At 40.6% G+C, this 14,891-nt stretch overlaps 1 protein-coding gene across 8 annotated transcripts in view; it reads right to left on the bottom strand.

Moving 5' to 3' along the window:
• Positions 1-3,949: 3,949 nt before the first annotated feature.
• ZC3H12C (zinc finger CCCH-type containing 12C) overlaps positions 3,950-14,891 on the bottom strand; it is an 85,440-nt gene continuing 74,498 nt past the window's right edge. For all 8 annotated transcript variants that reach the window (XM_070803377.1, XM_019975171.2, XM_070803376.1 and 5 more), the window contains 3 exons: positions 14,135-14,369; positions 12,040-12,146; positions 3,950-11,226 (listed from right to left, as the gene is read on the bottom strand). In XM_070803377.1, coding sequence (XP_070659478.1) covers positions 9,827-11,226; positions 12,040-12,146; positions 14,135-14,369 — 1,742 coding nt within the window. In that variant the 3' untranslated portion in view covers positions 3,950-9,826. The remainder of the gene's footprint in view (positions 11,227-12,039; positions 12,147-14,134; positions 14,370-14,891) is intronic.

Here is a 14,891-nt window from a genome sequence, read left to right as displayed (position 1 = left end):
CGGGTGAAGGGGCAGAACTGAGAAAGCTCCCCCGCAGGGAGACTCAGAAGCAGAAAGAAAGGCTGGGGGGTGTGAAGCTCTGCGCCCTGACGGGGAGGAACCTGAGCCCGGCGGCCTGGTCCCCGAGCTGCCCCTGGGCCAGCGGCCTCCTCGGGGCCCCCTCGGGCCCCACCTGCAGCTCCCCACCTCCAGAGCTCCGCTCAGCCCATGCCGCTTAGCGTGGACTGGGACCTTCACTTCCCTCCGCTCGCCTCCCAGCCTCATGATGTGCAGCATTTTAACATGTGCGGCCTTCACAACTGCGAGAGGCGCTTTGTCCTGAATTTGTTAATCTGGTAACAGACACGGCAAACCGATAAATCTCCTCTGGAGTTTACTCAATAGCATTTCATGTAGTCATAAATTTCATTTGCAGTCTCCCTTAATCTTTTCAAAGGCATGTTTGAAATAATTATTCAAATGAATGAGAATTACATCTTTAGAGAGTGGAGGGGGAGAGGAGAGCTTTGAAGGCTGAGGTGGTGACAAGGCCAGTTTCCTAGACCCCACTGGCCGGTGCCCGCGCGCGTCGCAAGGGTGGAGGCCACCCCGCGCTCCCAGCCCGGCACCCAGACCTGAGGCCATGGGACGGGAGCACCGTATTAGGTCCCTCATTCGGCTCTCCTGGGAATTTGTTCGACAGCGAATTTAACTTTTCTATTCCTAATCTCATGCTGAATTTGTGCAAATGGAAAATGCAAATGGCAGCTGCCTCACACAGAAGCTGCTGTGTGCTCAGAAGGCCTTGTCAGGAATCTGAAAGCTAAACGGGGCTTTGAAAAAGACACCTGAGGGGGACTCTGTGTGTGACCGGAAACATTAGTAATGAGTGTACTGCCTTTTCCTCTCGAGGCCTTACAAAGAGCACCAAGGAGTGGAGATGGGGGTCCAGACTGTAAAACCACCTCCATCCACCACAGAACCGTTTTGCTCGTCGGAGGGGCTGTGGCCTGGGCCCTGGGCCTAGCAGCTGGGCCAGGCCAGTCCTCACAGGCCTTCCGACCTCTGGGAAAGGTTTTCTCTGGGAAAACTTTCCTCCCACACAAGAGACAGGCTGCTCATGACTCCACACAAACCAGACGGGTGTGCGTCTGGTAAAGTTCTGGTACAGTTTTCCAGGTCTTGCCTTGACCCCAGGTTGAGTCAGCATGTCTAAGAATGTACAGTGGCTACATAATGCCACAGGTGTAGCATTCCTCAGAACTAGACTTTAATAAAATAACACACCTAGGATGATCATGGGTTCATTCTTGTCTTGCAGCAGAATAAGAAAAAAAAAAGTTTGGAAGCATATAATGAGGCATTTGCTTTTGAGCAAGTGCTTTAAAGTCTTAAGTCTTCTCATTTGTAAAATAGGGATAATGCCTGTTTCGTGTGATTATACTGTATCTATTGTACCAGACCTTCATATGTGAGTGGTCTCCCCACAGCCCTCTCTCTCCAACTGGAGTGGGTAGCCTGTTTCCTTCTCCAGGGGATCTTCCCATCCCAGGGATTGAACCCCCCAGGTCTCCCACATTGCAGGCGGATTCTTTACTGTCTGAGCCACCAGGGAAGCCCTTAAGAGCAGCAGTTACTTATAAACCATGAAGCACCAGCTCCTGTGTCCAGACTGGCTTTGTAGGTTTTGATGGGTAAGGGGCCAATGTCCCCTTCCTACAGGTCAGAGGGGAGGGGCAGACAGGTCTGCCCAGCCTCACATTCAGGAGTGAAACAGGCACTCAGCCCACAGCCTACTGAACTATAGCTTCTGGAAGGGTTTCTGTTTTATTATTGTTATTTTTGTTATTCCATTTATTTCCTCATTAAAATACTATACAAAACCTGTAAGCCAAGAAGGACCAGCCACAGGGATAGCAAGGACATGGGGTGCCAAGAACTCTTCAAAGGGGAGTGTCCCCACTGAAAGGCACATGGGCATGGAATATTCATTACACCAATGGCGAGAGTCCAGCTCTTCTGCAACGTAACGGATAGACAGGAAGGCTCTCATGAAAACATCTCAAACAACTGTTTTTTAAGCACCTCGCATTCACCTAACAATAGCTGTCATTAAATGCACACTATGGATCGATGTGTTCAGAGGGTTTAACTCATTTATTACCTCCGTAATGTGCCTGTCTAGTGGTTTTCCCTACTTTCTTCAATTTAAGAAGAAATTATCATGGGAAATAGATGGGGAAACAGTGGAAACAGTGTCGACTTTATTTTTTTGGGCTCCAAAATCACTGCAGATGGTGAGTGCAGCCATGAAATTAAAAGACGCTTACTCCTTGGAAGGAAAGTTATGACCAACCTAGATAGCATATTCAAAAGCAGAGACATTACTTTGCCAACAAAGGTCTGTCTAGTCAAGGCTATGGTTTTTCCTGTGGTCATGTATGGATGAGAGAGTTGGATTGTGAAGAAAGCTGAGCACCGAAGAATTGATGCTTTTGAACTGTGGTGTTGGAGAAGACTCTTGAGAGTCCCTTGGACTGCAAGGAGACCCAACCAGTCCATTCTGAAGGAGATCAGCCCTGGGATTTCTTTGGAAGGAATGATGCTAAAGCTGAAACTCCAGTACTTTGGCCACCTCATGCAAAGGGTTGACTCATTGGAAAAGACCCTGATGCTGGGAGGGATTGGGGGCAGGAGGAGAAGGGGACGACAGAGGATGAGATGGCTGGGTGGCATCACTGACTCGATGGACGGGAGTCTGCGTGAACTCCGGTAGATGGTGATGGACAGGGAGGCCTGGCATGCTTCGATTCATGGGGTCGCAAAGAGTCGGACACGACTGAGCAACTGAACTGAACTGAACGTGCCTGTCTCTACCTGTAGGATATATGCGGCAAGATGGTTGCCTCCAAAGGCTGTAGTCTTAACATAGAAATACATTTTTAAAAAGGTTAAAGATCTTAAAAGAAAACCTTTAAAACACTGAAAGACTAAAAAAAAAAAATGCTTATAAAAAGGCTTAAAACACCAAATAAACATCATTAATTTAAAAAGAGCATCTGAGGCTGAGGATAAACAATGTTAAGTACATACCCTAACTAATGAGAGGGCCAACTGGAGGTATTTTGTTTAGAATAAGTTCATCATTACAGTTTCTTTTTATAATCTCTTCCTGAACGTTAATTGATTCATTAGTGAGTATGAATCTTTTCTCTTTAGACAAAAGTTCTAGGTGGGGGAGAAATAAACTACTAGCCCCAGCCAACACTGTAGTCTAACGCTCTCTGAGAGTCTCAGCTCAGACTCTCCCACCTAATACTGTGGATTTGCTGAGTTCTCTGCCAACCATAGTTTAACATGAAAAATCAACTTTGCTGACAAAGCTGAAACAAGTTACCTAAACACATAAGATCCTAGTTAAAAAGTTTAAGTGGGTGGGGGTGGGGGGAAGAGTATACTTAACAATGGCAAATAGCAACTTCAGGAAAAAAAATAAGAAAAGCAAAAGTCGGAAAAGCAATGAGGGGTAAAAGAAATCTGCTGAGATGAAAAATTCCTAAGAGGTCGCAAAAGAAGTGAAGGGAACCTACTGGGGGCATCATTAGTAAGATACTAAACTTGATTCATGCAAGGAGAGATGCAGAAAGACCTTTACAACAAAGATTTACAAGAGGTGATAAAGAAGCCTCAAGGCAAAGCCACAAACAGCCTGAGTTAATCAATGATGGGACATTATTAGAACCATAAGGTAGGACTAGTTGTCTTTGGCATTTAATTTTGATCGTCATAGGAATTAATCACAGCTCTAACACACACTGACACTGAATGTGTGCTGACGCTACAGAGGACGTGTCTGTCCTAGGCGCTGCAGGCAGGCGGGCGGGCCATGGGGCGAGGGGAGGACGCTTGTCATTAGGGGCTTCCGTGCTGCTGCATGTCAGTTTCTTCAAGAAACAAAAACAGACCACCATAAGAAAACTGAGTTTTTTAATATATATATATTTTTTTCTCAGAGGCAGAATCACATAGCTGTTTTGATATGGATTTCCGGTAGGTCTAAAATACTGCTTTTATGGAGCTGTAAAAATCCCACTACACAAACACACAGAACAGACATAGAATAAACAGAATCACATGAATTCATCAGATGGTTATTCTAAACATATTCTTCGCCTTGTTTTCTTATAAGTTTGAAGGATCAAATTGGAATTTCTACTCTCAGCAAACGACTCTGATTTGGGAGGATAAAACCTAGAAGGAAAAGATAAAGTCCATAACTGGGTTCACTGGCAATGCCATGTCCGCATGTTTGTGGAAGTGTGCACGTTGACGGGTGTTCTGTATTAGATGAGATGTTTATAATTTCCCCCAAATGAAGAAAGTCTTCATATTTAAAACACATTCTTTATAAAAACAAACCATTGTTCTTCAATGTTATCTTCCCTTGAGGCACAAGTTGCTTCAAGAATGGGGTCAAAAGCTTTAAATGAACAATTTGTTATTCATCTGAAATATCTAGACAGAAAATTGGCAAATTCGGTATATGGTTTAAAAAATGAAATTTTACACTATCTATAAAACTGAACTGAAACACGCACAGAATTTCTTTTTTTACTGCCAAATTGTCAAGTGATCAAAACCTTAAACTGTTTTTCAATCTGAAAGACTAAGAGCTTTAGGGAAAAAGCCACTCCCAACATAACAAAGTGTTATTGTAACAGAAGCAAAAAGCAGGTTAACAGAGGGCATTAAAGAAAAAAAAAAAAAAACACAAATATTTAAAACCGTAAACACCCGTTAAAACTAGAGTTATATTCCAATCTTAAAAGAAACTATAGCAACTTAAGTGGATGACAATATTCAAAATATTCCAACAGATGTGATTTTATGATGTTAACATCATTTACAAAGCGCTGTGAATGAACACGCTCAGTGGTGTACTCCAATGAATTTAAAACCATACATGATCCTGTTAAGAGTATTTCACTGAGGACAGTCCTAAGGTGTCTTAAATCTATACTAGAGGTTTGGATAGAGAAAGCAGGTATACATTTTGTTTCTTATAAAGAGATTCACAATACAACAAGTGCACTCACAATTATACTAGTCACAATTTTTAATTTTACAGAATAAAGTTTACAGCATGTAAACTTAAAATATATTGATCTTCTTTAAAACCATTTTTAAAGAAGGGCCAATCTGTCATTTTTTAGAAATCAAAAACCAGCAGAAAAATGTAACTGATAAATGCAGTCTTTAAAATATTTTATGGCTAATTATATGCTAATTTTCAAAATACAACAGAATTTTTGGTCCATGAGGCCCTTAAAAAACCAAAAGGTAGGTAAGGATTCCCATTTATCAGTATAAAGTTCATGAAAAAATTCCAATATTTATTAAAACATCTTTTTACAGAATTCTTTTTTTGGATGGTTAACAAGACATTATCTCTACTAAATAATGGGTGTGACCAGGCAGAAAACATAAGTGAATTAAGATGCTTTTAATATGTGACTATCTGAGAAATCTTTTTAAGGTCATCAATAGTGGATTTTCTTTGAATGCCAACTGAAATATAAGTATGATTTCTTAATGTGTATCAGTATTTGCTGCTTAATATGCCTGTTTTTCTCCCTCTAGGGTAGGAATCAGCAAACTCTGGCCCCTGGGCCAAATCTGGCCTGCAGCCCCTTTCTGTGAGCATATAACTGACATACAGCCATGCCCATTCATGTATGTATTTTCTGCGGCTGCTTCTTTCACTTTAAGGGATGAGGGGAATGGTTTACAGAGACCATATGATCCTCAAAGCCTGGATTATTTACTATCCTATCCTTTACAGAAAAAGTTTGTCAACCCTTGCCCTGCAGGGTTTCCCAGACCAATATAAAATAATGCATTTACTTCTCTACTGTTATTGACACTCTGCTTTCTCGGTGTATAACAAGGAAACTCAACATACTAGCTGAATTTCCGTGTTTAACATATTTGGAACACAACTGATCTCTCCAGCCATAATCTGTTTGATTTTAGGTCACTCAGAAATTCTCCAGGAGCTGGATGATAATAAAATGGATGAGCCACATCTAAAAGAATGGCCAGGAAACTGTACATCCTATTTATCTTGAATAAGGAAGCTGAGTAGCAAGAAGAATAATGAAAAGCAAATATCCCTTAGGGTAATTGCCATTAAGTCAGGGGAAAAACAGCTCGAGTTTTCAAAACACACACAGACATATCCAGAGCCATCCATCCTCCCATCTATTACAACAACTACAACATAAAGTATATTTATTTTATAAATATATTACTGTCTATATACATATAGATACATCCATAAAAGACATGTTAAATAATTATCTGTATAAGCAATACTACTTTAAGTTTTTTGTGTGTTTTAAAATTACACATTCTATTAAAATTATTAAAATAATTCTTTAAAAATATCAGGAATAAAGCCAGTAAAGAGTTGCTTTCCATTCAAGTGGTTCTAAATCTTATCATTGGTCATCCAGACTCCAGACTTGGTCGTCCACAACTCAAAGAAACAGTTCAATTAAGGAAAAGTTAGCCATCAAAAGAGTAACATTCTTACATTTTTAATACTTCTTAACAAATGTGTATGCGTGTATGTATATATATATATATATATAAAACACTCTTTTTAGTTATATTACATATTCTCATAAATGAATTTTCATAAAAACACAAAGTTCAAGTTTCTACCAGTATCAAATATTTTATACTGGTGTACATTTCTTTCAAATGTTTAGGTCAGTGACACACTCTATCAGGATACAGGGATCATATAAAGGAGACTGAAAACTTAGGTATCGCATGCAAGAAAGGAGGAAATACTAAGGGCCAGAATTTGGCCAGTTGAGTACAATTCCCTCTGTAGTAAGACACAGAGACAACAAACCGGCTAGTTACTGTGTAAAGTCCAGTCAACTGTCAATTACTCAGGGCAGAATATTCCAGTCTGAATCCCTCCTCTTCTGTCAGCTGACCACCACTGGCAGTTTCATTACTTACTAATATACCTCTCTCCGGTTATTTGTTAGTGAGTCTGAAGATATGATTAAAGTGAAAGTTTTGGCTAAAATGAAGTTCTGAGATGAGCTCTGAATTTAATGATGGATCCTTTTACTTATTGCTTTAGATAATTAAGAAATTGCTGTATCTCAAGTCAGCCAAACTGCTGTATCTCATTCTTAAGCTCCAAAAGCAACATCAGTGCTTCCAAAAAATGGAGAGGAGTACAGATTGCCTCGACATAAGAAAACTGCTACTTCTTAACTTGCAGTCAATTACACTGAAGGATTTCAGTGTGGCTACTCAGAGCTAGTCACGTCAGGACAGGCAGGGGCAAGCTCCACTGTTTTGCCATAGTCTAAAATCCAGGAAGCAATGACAGATGGTTAGCTACAGACATTAGGAGGTCAAATTAAAGGGTGTGCTATACATTTCATCTAAGAGCTCATTTAAGAAAAGTAATAAAGTTTGGCAAAATCTTCAAACAATTCAAATGCTAAAACTTAAGAAAATGGAAGCAAAACCTACATGTACAATTTAAAAATGATTTCATACTTTAAAAAAAAAAAAAAAAAAAGCAAGCTTAGAAGACTGAAATGAAAGGTACTCCACATTTGTAACCCTACTTTTGGCACTGGGTTAACGTCTACATTAAACTTGTTTACAGAGAATGACCGAGAAAATCAGGAGAACGATTTCACAAGTGAGCAGGTCGCTCAGAGGACGCTGCGGCAGGGGTGTGCGGCAGCGCCCATATCCTCTGCAGGCGCAGCGAGGGGCACCTCACCTCGCAGGCGGCAGCAGCGACTTGAACCCCACTTTCCTGAATTAGGTTTGCTGAACACGGTTCAGATTATTGGATATGTCAATATGCACAATGCCTTTTAGAAGCATTTACTGTAACCCAAATCCTACTTCATGTGACACACAGTGTCACACGAGTAGTGAAAATGTTGTACTAGTCAAAGGTGCTTGGACGTTATTTTCAGGCAGCATTTTACCTTTATTTTAAGTTCACGCTAGGTAAGTTTTAGGAGAAAGAAAATGCCAATAAATTCATTTAATATATTTTAATATATAAAACTATAAGACAGACACTTTTATTTACCTAAATTGTTACTTTTATTTTCTACCCTATTCTAGACTTCGATTTTACTTTAAAAATTTGTATTTAAATAAGGGATAAAATGTTGCCCAAAAGTCTAATCGGAGTTACACATTTGTGTTTTAACTAGATCTACAAATCAAAATAGTTCTTATAGTTAAAAAGATACAATTTGTATCAACAGTAAAAGGTACTTTCTGGTTTTTCAGGGCTTTACTTCAAACTGTAGCATGTAGAATAATCAGGATAACCATGGCATCTAGGCAGACTCCAGAAACAGCTCAGAATGAGTCTGTTAAACTAAGCAAAATTCAAAAACTGGAGGCAACAGTGAAGTCCTCATGTCAGTCACACGACTATCTGCCACGGATTGCAACATCTCTCTTCTAACCGACAACAGAAACGAATCCACACTCAGCAAAACCCATGACTTTGAAACCAGAAATATCCCTTACTAATACAAGAACAGACTTCAGTCTGTATCTAAAACTACACTATTTGTGGCAAGAATCTGGCCTTAATAATATGACAGGCCCCCCAAAAAAATTACCTTCAGGAAAATGGAAAATATACAGTATCTTACAAAAATTTTAAGTTACCATTTACAACTCCTCCATCACCATTTCTATAGTGCAGTATCAACAAATGTTGCATATCCTCAACACAGAAAACCACCTCAGGCCAGCCTTGATAAATAGCAGGACAGCTAAAGAGTATATTAAATATAAAAGTTGCATTGAGAATAATTAGATTCATTAAAAACAGGCAAGTACTGCAAAAGGGTTATTTTATCCAGTATTGTTGTGCCCCCAAACAAAAAGACAAACACACACATTAAAAAATACAAGTTAATGGAAGTCTAGGAATTCAATTCCATTTCTACTGTCTAGAAGCACATCATAGCTGGATAACAAAGCTCTATACTGTAACAGTTAACGGCTTTTGCCTTTTTTATATATAAAAAATGGAAACGAGTTTTTCCATTGATTGCATCTGCTTTCCTTTAAGTCAACCATATTAAATTAACTAATTACTTAACACAAAAAATCCAAACGAAAATAGAACAATGAAAAGTGCCATATTGTAAATCATTCTTATACTGTTGCCCATTTCAACATAAACTTGTAACTTACATTTTGTTTAAAATATAAAGTCAGTGCTGTAGTATATCTTTGTTTCTATAAATAATGATTATAGCACAAAGAAGCCCACTTTCCCCAAATAAAAATAACTTAAAAAGCTGTAAAAGATCCCAATTAAGCTTGGCTTGAAAAAACAGTCTGCTAGGTCTAGTCCAATGTTCAACATTCTGAAGGTATTGTAATTGCTTGCAAGTGATAGACAAACACCAAGTTAATAAAACATGAAACAAAGATAAAAAGTGCTGCATATAAACCCCTGATGCACCAAAGATTAATATCAAAGATCACAGATACATCTAATAAACTGGAAAAATTTCCAGCCAAGGATATATAGCTTTAAAAAGGAAATGTTTAAAAAAAAAATGTTTGAATGTAAAGCAATCCCGTGATACTTCCACTATGTGGGGCTATACATACAGATTCCATGATACAGTATTTCACATAAATGGATACTATATAACCTCCTTGCTGAGAAGGAGATCACATGTGCTATTGTAGCAAACCTCCCTCAGCGTTTAAGCTGAACAAAAAAAAACTACTAAACACCACAAAGATGCATCATCTTTCAATAGCCCAGCTGTGATTTCTCCACTAGAATGGCTGCAGCCAGCTGCTGGGCGTCTGTCATGTGAGGGTTCCTCTTCATGACAAGTCTCACCAGGTCCGGCGGGAAGATGTTGCACAGGTTGACGAAGACCTTTTCTCGGCTGTCCTGGTACCTGGGGGGATCCGGAGGCGGCGCGCCGCAGTATGGGACACGCCAGGTGGGCTCGGGCTGCTCGGGGAGGCTCTGGAAGGTGAACTGCTCGTAGCACGGCTGCGTGGGGTTATCGGGCAGGGAGTATGTCTGCCGATAGCCGTACGCGTCCAGCCCGTAGCTCTGCCGGTCCCAGCCGCCCAGCCCTTCCTGGCGGGCGTGGGGCTTCCGCGGCCTGGACGGAGAGCCGTCGTAGAGCCGCGAGTCGGAGATGCTGTCTATCCTTGTGGCCACCAGGGAGCGCCCGAGGTGCGGCGCCTTGGCGTGCGCCGAGCCGGGCGGGGACGGGTAGTCGCCGGGACAGCTGGACCGCGCGCCCACGGCCGGGTGCTGCAGGCGCACGGCTAGGTGCGGGAGCGGAGGCTTGTGATGGTACTTTGGTTCTTCGTGACTGTAACTCTGCACTCTGGTTAAGGGGTCGTGGAAACTCTGCAGGAAGGGCTGGGAGTTAAGGCGGCCGTGAGGGTGCATGTGCGGACACTTGAGGTTCTCTTCCAGCTGCGGGTCGGGGGAGCTGACGTAGGGGCGGTCGTTATACCCCACGTATGAGTCACTGCTCCCGCAGCTCAGGCTCCCTTCACTGCTGCAGTCAGAGGCGACAGAGCTGATCCTGTAATCTGTGTCTAACGAGAAACGCCTTTCAGGGCTCCGTGGGCCTGAGATGCTCAGATTTGAATACGCATTCAACATGGAGTAATATCCAATGTCGACGGGCGAGTCACATTTTGGATACTGTTCATAAGGCATTGGCGTTCCATGATTTTTGGTTGCCATCATCATCGGAGGATATTGCCCCTGTGGTCTTTGATCCTGAGGTGGGAAGTGAACTCCAGATGGAAGGCCATTGCTTAAAGATGTAGTGCTTTGGGGTTTGGCGGTAGAAGTAGCCGGTATACTAACTAAGGAAGGTACAGACCTGGTTTCCAGTTTGTTTTTGGTGGGAAGCTTTTCCTCTAAGTCCTGGTAGACTTGAGTCCTTATGCTTGGGTCTGATTGCCTCTTTGGAGCACCTCGCTTGACGTCAGAAGTGCTGTCGCCCTTAGTGTTGCAGGGGACGCTGTTGCTCTTCACCAGTCCTCCTTCATTCGCAGTTTTGACCGCTGTGTTTCTGGACATGGCACGCAGCTCATCAGCCACGGACCGCTGAGGCTGACTGCCCCTTTCCGGATGATAATATTTGCACTTGTGTCCATAGGTACACTTCTTTCCTATGAAGAGTAAAATCAATTAGGCAAAGGAGCATTCCGCCAGCTCCTAAACACTCAGTGTGGCACTTTTAAGAAAGAAGCAAGCGCAGGAATGGGAGCTGTGCTCAAGGCCACTCTGCTCCCTGCTTCTGAGAAATGCCACCTTTCAGTCTTCCCATGTCAGTGCTATCAAGAGCAATAAGAAAGTCAGCTGACTGAGTAATAATTCCTTTCACGTCCTCAACTCCTACCTGCCTCTCCTCTTCCAGTACAACTCTGCAGTCAGGTAGGACATTTTGTTTTGCAGAGCAAAATGTGCTGCTGTGATGTGATAAAGCCACTCTAATCTGATATGCAGCTAGATGGAAGAACTCCAAGTTTTTATCTACCTGGAAACTAACTTCATGTAGAATTTATCTGAGTTTTTAGAACAGTGCTTTAATTCAGGGGAAATGAATATACACTGAACCCAACTAGGTAAAAACAATTATTATTTTTTTAATTTAATACATTCAAAAGAACCGCATACTATATGCCATCCAAAATTTTATGTTTATTTTTAATAACAAATGTTTAATATTGTGCTTTAAAGTGAAAAAAACTGAAAGTGTAGTCGCTCAGTGTGTCCGACTCTTTGTGACCCCACAGACTGTAGCCCACTAGGCTCCTTTGTCCATGGCATTCTCCAGGCAAGAATACTGGAGTGGGTGGCCATTCCCTTCTCTGGGAGATCTTCCTGACGTGGGGATTGAACCCGGTCTCCTGCATTGCAGGCAGATTCTTTACCATTTGAGCTACTTAAAGGCATTTATTAGATACTATAAAGAAAGTTACCATATGGACAAGGCTGCTTTTTGTGTTCAGGAACAATAGGTTTCTTCCTTAGAAAATTATCCAGGCTTGGGCCATGTCTGCCAAGAGGGTCATCTGGAGGCATGAACCTGTCATGGACATAATACAAAATTATATCTAAAGTAGAAGGTTGACAATTTAGTTCTAAAGACAGAGTGTAAAGAATATTCACCCTAAGGTATTTATTTTGAGATTTTAATCCAAATATTTTGATTCAACATTTATAGGATAAAAAAAATCAGTACAAACAGTTTTCTTAATGAAAACAAAATTAAAATGTTTCAAGCTGAACTTGCATTTAATTCAAACAAGTTTTGGGCCTAGCATGTTCTAATTAATTCTTCCTTTTCTCACGGGATTTTGTAAGGACTTAAGAAAACGATCACAATGGCATTTTACAACAGGCTTTAAGAACATTAATCTTGCAAAGCAATATGAGGCAGGTGGGAGCCAGGAGAAGGTGCTGAAGGACAGAAGGGAGAGGTGGGAGAGAGGATCAGGCAGACTGAAACGACCCAGACCCCTAGCATGTGTCAGATGCCCTGCACACATCGCTGCATCTCATCCCAGCAATAATCCCTTGAAGAATTAGTTCCATTTCACAGGTGATTACACTTTTCTAACTTAGGCTTAGATGAACTAAGTATTTTTATCTCAGTTCACATGGTATAACCAAGATTCAATTTGTCTAACTCCACATTCATTCTCTTCCCACTATAACAAGGTTACTTCTTAGCTGAGATAGAAAAGATCTTAAGGAAATAAACTTATTATCTTAGATCGACTGTCCAATCGAAGCAAGAATTCATGGCATGAATACTGTCAAGAGGTGACTGAGGATTTCTATTACTAGTTATGTTACTGAACATGAAATAAACCACGTTTACCTGTAAAATGTGAATAATGTGTCAACTCCTAAGGGGGTGTTAACATGCCTGAGTAATACCATTGAGCAACTATGATGTTTACTATTATACACATAATATGGTAATATTAAAAGATTAAAAATGGAAGACAAACACTCAATCCTACAATCTTAATACAATTATTTTCCATTATGTGTTGCATTTTAGTTATTTTCCTCTATGTACACAGCACTTTACAAGCACAAATGCAATTTTATACTTTGCTTTTTAACAAATATTTCCCCATGTTTCTGAATAGCTGAATAATATTCCACTAGGAGATGTACCGCAATTAACTGATTTCTGTATTGTATCTTTAGTTGTCTTTGAATTTTTGCAATTATAAATATACAGAAGTGAACATTTTTGATCTTCCTTTTTCCCTCATTATATATTCCAAGAAATGAGACCATTGCTTTGAGAGGGTATTTTTAAGACTTCTGCTAAACCATACCCAAATTTATCAGTTTCATTATGTCTTTAATAGATAGCATAGTGAAGTGAAGTGAAGTTGCTCAGTCACGTCCGACTCTTTGCGACCCTATGGACTGTAGCCTACCAGGCTCTTCCATCCATGGGATTTTCCAGGCAACAATACTGGAGTGGGTTGCCATTTCCTTCTCCAGTGATAACAGCATAAGGCATATACAAAAATATGTTTTTTAATTTTGTGAATTAAATGGGTGAAAAATATACTCTTTGTAGATTTAATTTTCATTTTTGATTATCAACAGGTGAGCTTTTCCCACATATTGGTAAATACAGTTGACCTGACATCTTTGTGCATATCACATGTCCATTATCAATTTAATCATGAATAGTTTTACATTGCTACAATATTTTTTAAAAATCATATATTTAAATAAGCTCTCAATGCTCTAAAGTAGATTTTGAAAGGCAGTGTTCTGGTGGTCAGTGTGTTCCACATTTGCACCCTCTGAAGGTGGCCAGCCTCCACATGTCAGTCACTCAGGGCAGCCTGCATCTCACACAGGGCCTCCTGAGGCAGGACTCTGCCATTTTCTGACTCCCACTGAGGATGAGTGGGGACATCAATAGTTGGAAGAAACTGTCTTACGTCTGGTCAGTGGCAAAAAGACAAGCCTATAGCCTGCTGCCAGGGATACTTAGATTTGCAGGGAAGCAGTGTTACTGTAAGTGGTTTTACTTACTTGTCATTGACAAATGAGTACATTAATAATCGCTCATCTATGAACTTTTTCCATTCTGGTTTCTCATTTGCCAAATCCCTGTAGTTATCATTGGACACAATTATACCATCCGACTCAAAGGCCAGTTTCACGATGAACCTGTCATCATAGCATACCACTCGCCTCCCCTGCACTCGTCGCGAAGGCGTGAACACCAGGATTTTTTCCTTCTCTAATTTACGTAGGATTTCTTGATCTGCAAGAATAATCAGGGTAGGATTTTTAGTAATAAAAACATGCAAAACACATCTCACAACTTTCATACAAAGTCAGTTTTTATAACATGAACTGGATGCATGCACCCATTTAATTAGGGATTATGATTTATAGTTTGTAGATGGAGCAAATTTGTAGCTCCCAGTAACAGTTTTCCTTCAGGATTTTCAATTAAAAAAAGGTTTAAAAAAAGCCAAACAAAGCAAACCTAAAAAACATGAAAAGTTTAAATCTTAAAAAAAAAAAAGCATAAAACTGAAACATGACTGAACAAAGTCTGATTTTCATCACATAAAGCTTTTCTTTAACAGCTGGAGCCACCAGCTCTACACAGTGAACTAGCTTCTCACACGCCCCTAGCACGACACTGTCCTAACAAAGCAGTTGTGGTGGGTTTACGTCTGAGCAACAGATTCTTTCCCCCATGTTTATTTTGTGGTGCTGTTTTTCTAACTAGTGGATGTGATGATGGTGGCAGAGTTTGAGAAGTAAAGACGTCGAG

This window comes from Bos indicus, chromosome 15 (genome assembly GCF_029378745.1).
Source record: "Bos indicus isolate NIAB-ARS_2022 breed Sahiwal x Tharparkar chromosome 15, NIAB-ARS_B.indTharparkar_mat_pri_1.0, whole genome shotgun sequence".
In the NCBI taxonomy this organism is placed as follows: Eukaryota; Metazoa; Chordata; class Mammalia; order Artiodactyla; family Bovidae; genus Bos; species Bos indicus.
Note: the sequence above shows the minus strand (reverse complement) of the source record. Positions and strands in the feature narration are given on the sequence as shown.